Source organism: Endocarpon pusillum (assembly GCF_000464535.1).
Source record: "Endocarpon pusillum Z07020 unplaced genomic scaffold scaffold344, whole genome shotgun sequence".
In the NCBI taxonomy this organism is placed as follows: Eukaryota; Fungi; Ascomycota; class Eurotiomycetes; order Verrucariales; family Verrucariaceae; genus Endocarpon; species Endocarpon pusillum.
In genome coordinates, this window is record NW_006916325.1 from 475,521 (window position 1) to 489,643 (window position 14,123).

General features: G+C 50.0%; 5 protein-coding genes across 5 annotated transcripts; 1 reads left to right on the forward strand and 4 right to left on the reverse strand.

The window, feature by feature from the left end:
- Positions 1-831: 831 nt before the first annotated feature.
- On the reverse strand, positions 832-5,480 carry EPUS_00606 (uncharacterized protein; the record flags this gene model as incomplete). The annotated part of the gene is made up of 9 exons (XM_007804635.1): positions 832-1,034; positions 2,717-3,279; positions 3,342-3,625; positions 3,683-4,261; positions 4,320-4,366; positions 4,430-4,845; positions 4,901-5,042; positions 5,104-5,221; positions 5,289-5,480. 9 exons carry the CDS (start codon positions 5,478-5,480, stop codon positions 832-834), a joined length of 2,544 nt encoding a protein of 847 aa, XP_007802826.1.
- Positions 5,481-8,026: 2,546 nt separating this feature from the next.
- EPUS_00607 (uncharacterized protein) lies at positions 8,027-8,419 on the reverse strand (the record flags this gene model as incomplete). The annotated part of the gene is made up of 1 exon (XM_007804636.1): positions 8,027-8,419. The coding sequence occupies one exon, from the start codon at positions 8,417-8,419 to the stop codon at positions 8,027-8,029; it is 393 nt and encodes a 130-aa protein (XP_007802827.1).
- Positions 8,420-8,869: 450 nt separating this feature from the next.
- On the reverse strand, positions 8,870-9,049 carry EPUS_00608 (uncharacterized protein; the record flags this gene model as incomplete). Its single annotated transcript, XM_007804637.1, has 1 exon — positions 8,870-9,049. One exon carries the CDS (start codon positions 9,047-9,049, stop codon positions 8,870-8,872), a length of 180 nt encoding a protein of 59 aa, XP_007802828.1.
- A 562-nt stretch (positions 9,050-9,611) lies between these two features.
- EPUS_00609 (uncharacterized protein) lies at positions 9,612-11,630 on the reverse strand (the record flags this gene model as incomplete). The annotated part of the gene is made up of 1 exon (XM_007804638.1): positions 9,612-11,630. One exon carries the CDS (start codon positions 11,628-11,630, stop codon positions 9,612-9,614), a length of 2,019 nt encoding a protein of 672 aa, XP_007802829.1.
- A 371-nt stretch (positions 11,631-12,001) lies between these two features.
- EPUS_00610 (uncharacterized protein) lies at positions 12,002-14,098 on the forward strand (the record flags this gene model as incomplete). The annotated part of the gene is made up of 1 exon (XM_007804639.1): positions 12,002-14,098. The coding sequence occupies one exon, from the start codon at positions 12,002-12,004 to the stop codon at positions 14,096-14,098; it is 2,097 nt and encodes a 698-aa protein (XP_007802830.1).
- Positions 14,099-14,123: the final 25 nt, after the last annotated feature.

A 14,123-nucleotide genomic window follows, 5' to 3' on the forward strand; every position in this document is an offset into this window, starting at 1 on the left:
AGTTGTATCAGTTCTCGGTCTCAATAACGCTATTTCACGACTGGGTAGGCCTCGATAGATAAGACACCTCCAGCCGTACAGTGGCCAACAGGCTCGCGGAATTACCCCAGCCCGGTCTAAATACGTAGTAAAATACGTAGTAAAATACGTAGTAAAATACGTAGTAAAATACTGCAGCACTGCTGACCAGATCAATTTCTCACCTGGTAAACCCAACTATGTTAGAGTTCGAGATGTGCGGAAGTGTATTTCCGAAAATGGTGGAACTCTCATGAAACGTGTTTCTCAATCATGATGTGCTGATCACGCTTGGGCTCGTTCGAGGGGGTATAGATGCGGAACCGAGATAAAGCTTCGGGCCGCGATCTGTATCGTTTCAGGCCGCCCAGACGATGAACTGTAGTTAGTTGGTTGGTTGACTGCCACGGTTTGTGTCTGAGATAGAGTTCACCTTACTAGGATGGGCCTTACGAGCTCTTGGTGATCTCAGTTGGCTGCCAGGGTGTCCCATTTTGTCTCCACCAGCCGGACTGGAAGCTCTTCGAACCACGGGCAATTGAGTTCAAGCCCAACTCCTTCAAACTCTCGTGCAGCAGGAGATGTTATCGCAGTCAATGCCACCGTGCTCGGATCTGCAGTTGTCCTTCATAGCTGGCAGTATATCTATTGCTGCACAACCACCTGTTTCTGTCTGTTGAACTCAACTATCTCCAGGTCTTTACCACCCTTCCATTTGACGTTGCGCTGCCCCTTCGATCCAATGGATATGCCACCATTTAACCAGACTAGTAATAACAACGACATCAACGACGGACAGGCTGCTCGAGGACGTCAAGGACCAGGACCAGGACCAGGACGCACGCGCCCATCACCAGCCTCTTCCTCTCCGGCCTCGAGGTCTTCACCCTCAGGGTCGCCATCACCGCGAGCCCAATATTCTTCTGCATCATCAAGGAGCTCTCCGCCATTACGAAGGTCTCCTCCCCGGCAAGCAGCAGGACCAGCAGCGCAGCCACGAGCACCTTCCTCTCTACCTGCGCAGCCAACAGCAGGCGCAGTAGCGGCCCGCCAGCTGCAGGTCTGTAGAAATTCAGGCCACTTGTTACTCACACGGGAACAATGCAGAGACCCCCATTGCGTCTGTAAGAGGGGATGTCGAGATCCCGAATGCACGAGATGCACAGAGCTTGCAATAACGAACGACGGCCTCGGTCTACCCATCGGATTAAGGCTGGATCATGGAAGCGTGCTTCGCGAATTTAGTAGCCAGATTGGAGACCAGCATATCCCCCAAGGCGGAGGTAATCGTTAAGTTAGTATTGCATTGACTTAAGTACCCGTTGGTGGTAGTCTCCTATACAGTCTATAATTGGAATATTTCATAGAACTCGTCATCATCCATTTGCATTAGAAATGGCTGTGCATCAATTCTGCTGAAATTAGGTGTTCTCGTTGTTTTCATTGAAATCCATCCTCGTCCAGCGATCTTTGCTTGCAAGTGTCACTATCTTGGTAGTGACACAATTGGACCACACCCATACGTACACACATATCTGAATGTGTGCTCAGCTGCTTGTCATTAGCTAGAAGTCACTGGGTCAATTTGCTCCAAACCATATCCACAACAACACAAGTTTCGCAAAACAGCAAGTTTACATGCTAACAATGCAAGAACTACTAGGTGTGTTTCAGCAAACCAGACAAATAGACGGTCCATGTTTCTAAACTCTGTTATATATAAACAGATTCCATGAAACCAGATCTCAAAGTCTAATCTCATCTTCAAAGCATCGAGTGCGCACTATGCACGGTTGACCCCTATCTGACGTCCAGCAGCCGATATGATCTCGTCCGATAAAAAAAGACAAAGGACTTCGGAGTTGCCGAGGCAGGCATCTCCTCCATCGGCTTTCACACAGTCACGAGAACGCCGCCTGTCTCCGAGAGCGCTTTCTTCCTCTTCCTCTTCCTCTTCCGCCCAGCCACAACCAGCTCGTCGAAGACAAGATCACCCCTGTGCCGCATCGTACCAGACAACTTGTCAACCGCGAGAGCCCACTCCTGCGCAATCAGGTGCAGAGGCTGCCGGATCACCCCGGTCTTCCCCTCCCGTGCATCCAGGATCGCCAGCCGGCATTCCCTGTCCACCACCAAACACCCCTTCTACACAACCAGGTAGAATACCCCTACGCACCGGATTGACTCCCGTGAAAGATGGGTGTCTAAGTATGGGCCACATGCTACCGTGGCGGTACCAGTGTGCGGACCTCTTCGACTGTGCCTGTGGCCTGGGCTGTGGACGTAAAGATTGTAGGTGGTGTTTGTATGCTCGGCATCTGGATGGGTATTGTCATCTTCCTTAGTTCCTTGGAGCAGGTCTTTCTCATTGGATGGTGTACAAGCCTGGGGACACATCCTTGGACCTCAATAAGGTCATTCTTCACGTAATAATGAACAGTATTAATATCTACTACAGCATTATTCTTGTCATAAAAAAAACAGAGAGTCAAATCAATAACTTTTACAAAGATTAAATTTTATACAAGACCTCAATTTTGTTAAGAAATGAATGAGTGACCGTCTCATGCCGAAAAGATGGACTCGATCACTTGGCCCTTCCCAAAAAACTGTCATGACGTGCCATGACAACTCCGTCACAATATTTTCCTATCCTTTTCCATCCCAGTCCCCCAACCCATCTAAGGAGCTCACATACTCTTCCCAATCATATCAAACTCCTCCTTCCATTTAACATACTTCTCCACCCTCTTATAAGGATCCTTGTTCAGCGCCACGCTATCAATATACAACCCACCATTACCCAGCATCAGTGTTCCCTTGGCCAGAACATCACCACTCTTCCCAATCACATCAACAGTACCGGGTCCGTCTTCGCTCGGTCCTCTCGGGTCGCGGTATATGGTAACTGGTAGATTCTTACCGGGGCTGAAGAAGAAGCCGGGATTGGAGCGAACATCGGCTGTGCCGGGGAAGGGCTGCAGAGCCGCCTCACGCACGCTATCGAGGCAGCAGATGACGCCGCTGGCGAGCTGGTCCGTGCTAAGTGGCTTATCGATCTGCAACTTGACCCGCTCGGCTGTGAGTTGAATGTTGGGTGCGCGTAGGAGGATGTGATCGATGTTCGCCTCCGTCTTGGTGCCGTAAAGATAGAAGGGCATGCATCGGGATGGATACGAATTCTCCCGGTGGTAGGAGATCAGCGAGCGATCCTTGACGACTTGCTTGACTGTTGCTATCACATCCTTTAGGAGGATGCCGCTGGAAACCAAGACGTTAGCCTCTCTGCACGCTGAATCGAGCGGAATCAGTGTAATGCTTACGATTCCCTGCTTGTGATCGAGCCCCGGAATTCCCCACCTTGCGATGTAATGTCATCGAGTTTGACCTTTGTCGCTGTGACGAATGTGATGGACTCGGTGGCATTGGCATTTTTGATACTGACGTAAGCCTCTTTCGCCTTCGCCGGCAGATTCACTGCTAGGATAACCTGCCGACGGTGCTTTGCAACATGGAACATGGGGAGGTGAACAAGATAGACATTTTCAATTCCTTGCATTAGGAAGTTGTGATAGTCTCCGTTGATCTTGTTGCGCTCCTGGCAAACCTAGATAGTCCATGTTAGCATAGAGGCTTTCTCCAACCGGTGTATGAAATGATTCACCTTTACTTCCTCTGCAACCACGCACTTCAACGTCCCTGCTAGCTCACTGAGAGAATTTCGATCGGTGGGGAATGGGGACATAACAACGTTGCGGACAACCATCAGGTCCATAGTACACGGTTTCAGCCCCAGACGTTCAGCGTACTTCTCCTTGCACTCGCCGTATAGCTCGTCTGAGAACACCGTTGAGGTAAGGACAATCGGAATTTTAGTAGGGTCATCTTCGGGCTGGTCGACCGAGAGCCTTTCTACAACGCGGTGCATTAGATAGTTCGCCTCTTCCATGTCATCGTTCAATGTGCCATCCGTGTGACGCCAGTTGAAAGCTATCCCATTTATGTTGAGGTCGGATCCAAGAGCCCGGAGCAATTGCATGGCTTTCTCATCATCAGGTCTCTCAGCGTCTTCCTGTACGATTTGCGCGTTCGATTTGTTGAGGATTTGCTCCCGAATACGCTGCTTCTCTTCCTCGACCATTTGCTTGGTAGATCCTTCCTTGAGCTCAGAAGGAAGCATATTCAGCGGAACGCAGATGAAGCTATCTTTCTCTGTAGTCATAGCAGCCCATTCGGCCGACAGCTATGGCAGAGAAAAGATCAACAAAGGGATAAACAGGGGTGATCTCAGTGATGCTTACCCTACTACAAGTGAAAGTGACCTCTCGGAGAAGCGCACCGTAGCCATCTGGCGTCAACCCAATTATAACGTGTGAGAGCCAAGTGGACATTGCTGATGCCCCGGGCTTACTTCCTTCTACTCCGTAAATGCCGATGCTGGTGAGAGTTCCACGTGACAGAACCGGACTGGTCCAGGTTACGAGGAACCGCATACGCTCATCTCGGTAGCAGAGTCCGCCAGCAGGATAGGGTATATATCCAGCTTTATGCGGGTCGACAGTGATCGAGTCAGCAAATCTCAACGCAAAAAGATCTTCCTGCGTTTCAACACGCAATCCAGAGTCCGGTACGTAGCCTTCACCAGCTCCCACATCTGTTGGCATATTGACGATGTCCCCTGGATGATAATCTGGCGGAAGCATGGAACAAAAGTAGCCTCCCCATGCCGCATCGGCGTGTACCAGAAAAGACAGGCCTCTTGCTTGGAACCTTTTCCGCAGAGCCAGGACGCCTGAAAGTGAGTCTACAGATCCTTCTTCGGTAGAGCTATCTTGAGTCAATATTTTACACGAACCCAAAACCTTTTGAGAGATGCGCGTACCCGATGATGGCGACCACCGCGTAGACCGCACGTTGCTCAGAAAGACTCTCCTCTAGGTGCTTCTCCAAGTCCTCGAGGTCCAGGCGAGCGGCACAATCGGCTTTGACACCGACAACGTTATCAGATCCGATGCCGACAATAGCTGTGGCGATCATAAGTAATGAAACTTCTCCAGTTGACTAGATGGGAAACCTGGGACTGACCGCTTGCTTTCGGCCACGAATAATGCCGTGTCTTAGACAGAAAGTATCGCATCGGTTTTGTAATACCGTACTTCTGTTCGAGTATGGCTTTGCCCGTCGATTGAATGTTGTACTTGTTCTGATGGTTGAATGAGTCAGATTATCATTCAGTGCATTCACATAGAGGACTTTTTCCGGAGAAGTACCATAATGTTCGACATGAAGGTGGAAGAGATCCCGTATTCCTTGTATATTCGATCGGTAAGGTCCAGCACCGTGTAAGGCTTGAGATTGAGCAGCTCCCAAGTCGAAAGCTGAGCGAAGGGTTTCTTCTCGCCTTTGCAGGTTTCGACTTGGAAAGTCTCCGCGATGAAGTCTAGAGGCTCGCCCTTGGCCATTGCCTCTCGGAGGGAAAGCGGGTAGAACTTCAAATTGCGAGCTAGATGTGTAGGAAGCTGGTCAGCCATTCACAAGAACCTCATCAGCCTATTCATGTAATCTTACCAACCCTAGACACAAAGACACATGTTAGTGGTTCATTGCAGTGGAGGCTGAGGCTGATCGTACCAAATTGATTCAAGATTCGCAATCGTTCCATCGCAAGTGATATGGCCCCACGATGTTGGAAAGTCCCTGTTCTCGGGGTCGATATTATACCCAAATAGTTTACAAAGTTGCAAGCCAGCCTCGATCTCGGCTACTGTAGTAAGTGGGCTTACTTCGATAGCAACGTTGTTCGGATTGTATAGCATGGTCATAAAGTACCCGAGAAGAGAGGGAATACTCATGTCAGTGCACATGTGGGCTTCGTATCTTGGGGACCAGAACGGCAACGAATGCTTGCCCAGCAGCCGTGCGGCAGTTCTGACGGCATTCTTGACTTTCTGGGTACATTGTTGAAATACTTCTGTGTTCTGTACAGCTTCGGAGATGAATTTCTGCGCAAGGCATGAATCACATTAGCTCCTTGAATCAAGAGCGAGGACGCGATCAGCATAACAGTATGACTCTGCTGATTCATGTGATTGTGGAAAGAAGAGAGAACAATATACTCCATCTTGAGGGAAATATCTATGCCTCGTTGCAACCAATTCATCGAGAATAGTGGAGATATTGTCCCTGAAGTACGAAATATTCTCGGCTTGAGGTCCGATGAAATACGAAGAGATCGCCTGATGAGATTTGTCCTCGGACGGGGCTTTCATCGAACAAGTATTATCTGAAGCCATCGTCGCTGATGAGTTCAGATCATCCGAATGCAAATGCCTGCAAAGGAAAGGATAAGGGCGGTATTAAGGAGATTTAAATCAGCAGATTTGGAGCAGATCAGGCTGAGACGCTGAAACCTCCCCAGATTAGGTGAGTACATCCGATTGAGCTCAAGATTCCTGGTCAGAGGGGAAGAAGCATACATATATCTCTCTCTCATCGATATTCTTTATGGGTAGGCTTCTTTAGGACCAAGCTAATATCACAGGCATCGAGCGAAAAATTCTCAACCACATTGCATGCTGAGGGATTTATCTGCATGCAAGTGGAAGAATAATAGTTTTTCACATGAATGGGCAAGCTGATCCACATATTTCTTGCCCTGTTAGATTCCTGCGCCTGTGAATGGCTGAGAAAGAAAAATGAGGGAAGCTCGTTGTCTAAGTCCTGGAGCCTGGTGCAGAGGAGCAGCTGGACAAGACGTTCGAGCTCCGGGCAATCACACAGAGCAGCATGTACGAGTGAATAGAATTAATAGCTCAAGGTGAGATATTACCTTTCCATTGGCTGATCTGGGTCGAAGTGTAGCTACGTAGTTTGACGTGTCATGACAGCGTTGGTCGTGGGTAGGAATGACAAGATAGGTATGCACTATAAATTTTGTATGGTGTGGTTGCACTGAAAGAAGGTTCCGATTTCAGATCTGCAAAATGACAGACCCAGTACAATGATGTACAGATGCAAATGCACAGCGATCCGAATGGAGAAGCTGAGAGTTTGATGGTGATGGTGTGTACAAAGTGAACAAGAGCTAGAGTTTGGTATCGAAAGGCTCATGTAGGAGAAGACTGAGGCCAATCCGTTGAATTTCTTAGGTGACGTCCGAAATAAAACAAAGACTTTATAATGATGCAAGTATATCTGAGTTACTTACCAGGAGAAGGGGTAATAAAAAACGTGGGCTAAGTGCTGTTAGTAGGAATAGCAACTATTATTCTGTCAAATAAGGGCCATATTAGTATGATCAGAAAGGCATATTTTGACTACAGTAGGACCATATTTTTGACAAATAACGCTGTAAATGATGAAATCTCATTGGATTACAGATGCCTTAGCTACATATCCTGGTACATTTTAAGCAATCCTACAGTCAGGCTAACTTTAAGCGCACTTTAGCGGCTCTCTTACCATCTTTTAAAGTGGGCTTCTTCCTGCCAAGTAGTAGTTACTAAGTACTAATTTCAAGTTCCGCCCAGAGGATTTTTGTCTTGGCGGATCTTGTTCTCGCGATCCAGATGATGCTGACCCTGAACATCGGGCACGAAATGCGTAGACATGTTGGATATGATGTTGAAACATTGGCAAGAACCTAGAGCTCTTTCCTAAGCCGTCCCAAGCTCTGCTAAGTCTGATCACATCCTCGTATCACATTTGATGTTTCACGCTTCTCAAGAACTACTACATTCAAACTACTGATGCTGCGACAGATTGAGTATGACTACTAGTATGGACTGGTCACTTTGCCTGGTAAGCCGATTATCACAAACCCTTATCACGTTCGTCCCAGTCCAGGCAAACTTGGTATTGGTCCTCCTCGATCTCAGTCATCGAAAATTTCACACCCTACACAGAATTGCTTCGTCTCATCACATCAGCAATAGCCAAGTATGGGCGGTGGGTACAGCGCAAGACAGGACATCGCGCGTCCAATCCAACAACACCGGACGCCTCAAGATCAAGACTTGATCCGCCTCTTCTCATCCGCCACCACTTCTTCTTCCTCTTCTTCTTTGTCGCCATCTCCTTCTTCCTCCCCCTCTCCTCCATCTTCATCCCCTCCCTCCTCATGCACACGGCCTCGAGCACGCACAGCAACCGGCGATCCAGGACCCGTCACCACTGCTGCTGCTGCTGCTGCTGCTGTTCCCTGGCGGCGAGTCCCACATTTCCCTTCTCCCTCTGCCTCTTCCTCGTCATCTCCTCGTCCCTCTCCCTCGTCAAGGTCATCAGGCAGATCGAGTCTCACATCAGGAGCAGGAGCATCAGCAGCACCACCACGCAGCGAAACGCGACCGACTTCGACCGTTCCCCGACCTCGCAGCGCAGTCGCGAGGGGATGCGCAAGCATTGGCCATATGCTGAAGGCGCATGAGCAGTGTGGAGTGAGCAATTGTGCGTGTAGTGTTGGGTGCTCAGAGGGGGGATGCGCGATCTGTTTGGGTGTTGTGGCGTTGTATATCTGATGGATGCATGACTTTCCTGCCCAGCTAATAAGTTACCATGTAAAATAAAATACTAGCTCGACATGTAATATACGTAAAACAATCGAGAAACTTGAGCACACGGTATGACTAGTCTTAACTCGGTCGGCTGAAGGACACGGTGTCGGTTCTATTTTATTAATGGACGAAAGGTGTGGCCATGGTCTGGTATGGTAGATATCCCTCCTAACTCTCATGTGACGCTGGAGATGGAGAAGATACCTACATGACCGACTGTGAATACTACTAGTAGTAGCCTCCGGGGTATCAATTTAATACGCACTCACAGTTCCCACTTTCCACCGGCGTGGACTATGCTAGTCAACCTTACTAGCAAACTCCTCCGTCGACCACCAGCCCACCATCTCAGGCTCGATGGTGCCGATCTCCGTGCCACCCAGCGAAGTGTAAATGCAGTATCGCCATGCGTTGCAGATCGAAGCTGTGGAAGAGGCAGGAAGGTGTTTGCTTTCAAACGCTTGTAGTTTCCAAGACATGGTGTCTACGCCGAGGAGTCTATCCCACTAGAGCAGTCGAAAGCACTGCTGTAAATATCGAGCTGGTATCATGCACAATGTAGGGACAGGAAAGACCAAGAAGCTCATTGCCGTTGGAGTCAAGGTCTTCACGATCTGAAGCTGTTGAACCATGAAAATACAATAAGAGGAAACTACCCAGAGGCCATAGACATGTGAACATAGAGACCAACCCGGCGTAAGCCATATATGTGAACAGGATAGCAGCGGACACTCACAAAGGGTGAATGCGGATTTATTCAGATGGCGGTGAATCTACCCTTCTGGCTAGAGGACGGTACATGAGTACTATACTGTAGCTGCGATGTCTTTCGTAGACATGTTTGCCGTGCCTTTGCTCGAGGACGTATAGGTATACAAGGATCGAGCGCCAATTTTCGGCCCATGTATGCTGCCAGCATACCGTGAGAAGACCAAGCTCTATCTCACAAGGATGTCTCTATTTCTGAAGCCCCTGAAACTGTATCCTGGCAGTTGGCCCGAGGGTGTCGAGAGAGGTTTGACCGAAGTGTATTGCTCTACATCACGTGAAGAACAATCTTTTCTGCCTATCATCGGCAATGAGTGAGCTTTTGGAAGCAAGCGCTTTCCTCTTTCTAGGTCTTTGCTGGTTGGCACCTGCATCACCACCACCACCACCACCACTACTGTCGTATGATGAATATTCCCTGCGTGGATCCAGGGTACTGTGTCCAGCAACAGCTTCTTTGATCGTTTGCTTCGAAAGACAGAAGTCAACATGAGAATTAAACGCATTGTTGTTGTCCGCAGGCTGAGGAAGCGCACAGATAGGGCAACTCCAGGTTTCCGTTTGCTGGACCACGGTCGTTGGTGACTTCTTCATCTTTGCAGCCGAGTTGCGGAGATGATTGGTTTTGTAGCGGCCAAAAGGTTCATGAAAATCAATATTGTTGGGTTCAGGGCTTTGGTGTTCAGTCTGCTCTTGACTCAACCGCTCCAGTTCATCCATTTCATTTAGTCGTTCTTGACGGGCAGATTCTTCGAATTCAACCTCTGGGAAGACTTGCCAGCCATCGTCATCCAAGTTATCCTCTGCACTGGATGACTGCTTAGGTGCTGGACCGAAAAAGTTGCCAACCTCTTTCTTCGTGCTGACAAGGTGCGTACACCTCAAGCCCATCAACCGTAGTTTCATATTGGGCATTTCCTTTTCCAGTTTAGCCAGCATTGGTAGGGAGTAGTTGTAGAGGTCATCAGCAGTGTGTACCGCCTTTGGAGTTGTCAACTGTCGAGTAAAAACCTCGTAGGTGTGAAGCTTGATCTTCAGTACCAATGTTCTCCCTTTAAACCCTACCCTCAACATGTCCTTCTCCAGTTCCTCAGCAGTATGCCTGAGTTTCTCCCTTAATTCGGATTTAGTACTGATATCTCTGAAAGTACTCTCTGTCCCTACGCTTTTGCGTTCATACTCATCAGAGGGCCGTACATCCGTCCTGCCCAGGCCCAGATATGTCTGAATCAGGAATTGGAACGCCTTCTCACCAAATAGCTTGTAGAGGTATGCTCGTTGAGAGTAGATCTCGCCACACGTCCTCACACCGATGGCATCAAGCTCTCTTTCAAAGACTCTTCCAACACCATTGACCTTCCGAACCGGCAAGGTCGACATGAAGGTCATGATCGCCGTACGATCGCTTGGGACACAGAACTGACCGTTGGGTTTGTTCTTATTGGAGCAGATTTTCGCAATCTTGGCATTACAGGCGATACCAGCAGAGATTGTGATCTTGCATTTCTCCTGCACTTCAGCTCTCAGTTGAGCAATGGCTGCTTCAGGAGCAATATCATAAGTCGAGCAGTACTCGGTGATATTGAGATATGCTTCGTCGATGCTAGAGCTCTCGAAGCGTGGGTCATAGGCAGCAAGAATCGCGCGCACTTCCTTGGCCTTTGCAGTATACTTGTCGAAGTTCAGCGGCAGACAGATCAGCTGGGGACACAGCTTTTTGGCTACGAATCCGGCCATCGCACTCCGGCAGCCGAACTTGCGAGCATGGTAATTGCAGGTCGTAAGCACACCTTGTCCAACCGCGAATGGTACGTCCTTGAGCTCAGGATGGTCGAGCTCTTCCACAGCGGCATAGAATGCGTCGCAATCGATGTGGACAATCGTCTGGGATAGGTCTCGCGATAATTCAAGCGTCGCAATGTAGTCGTCCGCACGGCGAAGATCTGCCTTGAGGTCCAACTTTTCCAGCTGAGCTTTTCGCTTCAAAATTCGCTCAATCTTGGTGGTGAGTGTCTTGTCTTTGCTTTCTTCATTGTTGAAGAACTTGGAACCTTTTGACGCCTCGTAAATCACCTCCGAGACTTTCTTCTGGTCTACCGCATCCTGGCCGGCCTTGGTAAGAGATGGTCCGAGAAGGTGATGTTTCAGGGAATGATGCTGTGACGCTTGCGGAGCCTCGCTGGTGGCATCCTCGGCGACAGCATCATGATCTTGTGTCGGGTGCACATTCGACTCTTCAGCCCTGTTGATGACCTCGTCTGACTCGTCTGAGACAGCTCCATCCGTCCTCATAGCCTTGACTCGGACAGGTCATATTATTGCCGTGTTGCGGTGCGCTGCGGTGCAGCCGGTGCAGTGCATGGTGCATAGGACATACTATTATGTGGTGCTGGAGCCCTGCAGGACGCGCCCAGATCTGAAGCGTGAATCCATGTGTGGAGATCGGAGCTAAACCAAATTGGGTTATGATGTTGACCTGTCGGCAATGCTACAGACAGCGTAATGTCTATGACTCGACCACTCCCTTTTCCGAACAGTAGTCAAGACTGGTTACTGGTTGATGCCGGCAACCATGACATTGTTCGAGACTCGCGACAAAGAATGTCATGATGCGAGATCGCTCGGCCCAGCCTGCGCCCACCAGAGACACTGTGTACTCGACCATGTCCCTCGACAGACAGAAAAGTGGCACACCTGCCAAACCTTTTACCCCAACCTTGAGCACTGCTCTTCGCAATACGAAGAGTCCTTTGACACCTAAGTTAGCTGGCTCCAAGAATGCATCGCCTACCAGCCCTCCTCGTCGTGCTCTACGGTCAGAGTCGACAGCACCACCTACAAGTCGAAAGGAGGACTTCCGGTCACCTGCTACCCCGACACTCAATGGGAATATCACGCCACGATCCGGGGCTCGAATGTCTCGAATAGGCGGCGAATCTCCTTCTACACCTGGTGACAGCACTACAGGGACACCGTCGAGGACACGACCATTGTCGGCAATCGAGCTCTCAAAACCAAGGCGATATCTTGGAGCAACTACAGGACTGGGTATTGATGCACTTGGGGTCAAGCAGAACACCGGCGCAGTCGCACCTACTCTGGCTACAGGCCGGTTGGTGTCGAGTGAATCGGGTAGACGGGTTTCGACAGGGAGTGCACGAAATGGAGCTGGGATGTCTGCCTCTCCAAGATTTGTGCATGCCAACGATATACTTCCATCTTCAGCTTCTAAGGTCGGGCAGATGGTGAAGACCGAAGAGAACACAACTTTCCCATACGCTAGCGATGCAGCAGGAAGGACTAACAGCCCGGAGCCTCTCCAGCCCACACCTCAATCTCTGGAGAAAAAAGACCAAGGCAAGTTTTTTTATGCAGATGGCAGGCCATCAGACCATTTATCACCATCTCGAAACCCTCCCATCGCTGCAAAGGCTGGCCCTGCTGCAACATCTTCTCCACCATCTCGAACCCTCAATATTCAAATAGCAACTCGAGACCTAGATCTACCACCATCACCAACAAAAGCAGAAAGCCTGAGAAGCGCGCCTGCGACATTTAACTCCGGAAGTGGCAAGCCTGTAAAGGCGAGAATAGCTGATGGGTCTGTCAAGCCAACCGCTCCCGTTACGCCCTCTGATAGCTCCCGCCGAACCAGCATCGCCAGCAAGACATCAACCGTACGACAGGTAGGTCAGCGAAGGCCGTCGATTCCAGTTGACTCTACGCCCTCAACACCACCCCAGAAGGCAAAACTGCAAATCAGCCCTAGAGCCTACATAGGCCAAGTTGCATCCCAACAACCAGAATTTCCACAATCGCCAACTGAGCGCATTAGCCCACGATCAACAAGTCTCAGCTCTTCAAACACAGGTGTATCCACCCAGACCCTCGACTCAACACCCGCCAACTCCGCCCACCCTCTCAGCCCAGCAAAGAGTGTGCCGCCACAGTCTCCCTTGCAAAGGTCCAACGAGCTAGCCGCCAACGCGCGGCGAGAGCGGAAAGTCCTGGATTTAGAGATCAGTAACTCCTCCCTCCTTGCAATCAATCGTACCCTCGAGCGCGAAATGCGCAAGCAGTCTCTTGAACTGCGCAAATTCCGTCGCCGCAGCCGGTGTCGCCAAGTCTCGACGGCGTCTACCGCCATGAGATCTGTATCCGGACAGTCCGGACTGGGCACCGTCGCCGAATCAGAAGATGGCGATGGCGATGCTGAAGGCGAGTATGGCAGCCTCTCCGACCTGGGCGAAATGAGCAACTCGGAGTTCGATGGGTCGGACCCAGAATCTGCATATGACGACGACTCATCCCTCCTCTCACCCACATCTCCATCAGAACGCTCCCTCCGTGCCCGCACAAGAGACGAAAAACGCCTCCGTCTCGACCTGAGCAGACACCAACAACTCCTCATCGACAGTCAGAAGATGAACCAAAGCATCAAGCGGTGTCTGAACTGGACCGACGAACTCATCAACGAAGGCAGGAAAGCCCTCGAATACCAAGTCAAGGTCAGTGATGTCCAAGTAGGAGGGAAAGTGCTGGTGCCTGATGAGGAGGAGGATGAGGGTGGTGGTGGTGGTGTTGATGGCGGGAGCAGTGAGAAAGGGCTGCTGAGTGCGGGTAATTTGCTCCCAGTCTCGACTCCAAATGAAGTGAAACAGGAACGGAAGCTGTGGAGACAGGGGCTCGAGGAGATGGAAATGGAGGTCGACAGGATGTTGGCGCAGTCGAGTACGTTGAAGGAGGTTGTCCCTGCTTAGTGAGGGCATTGGTCACCACTACCAC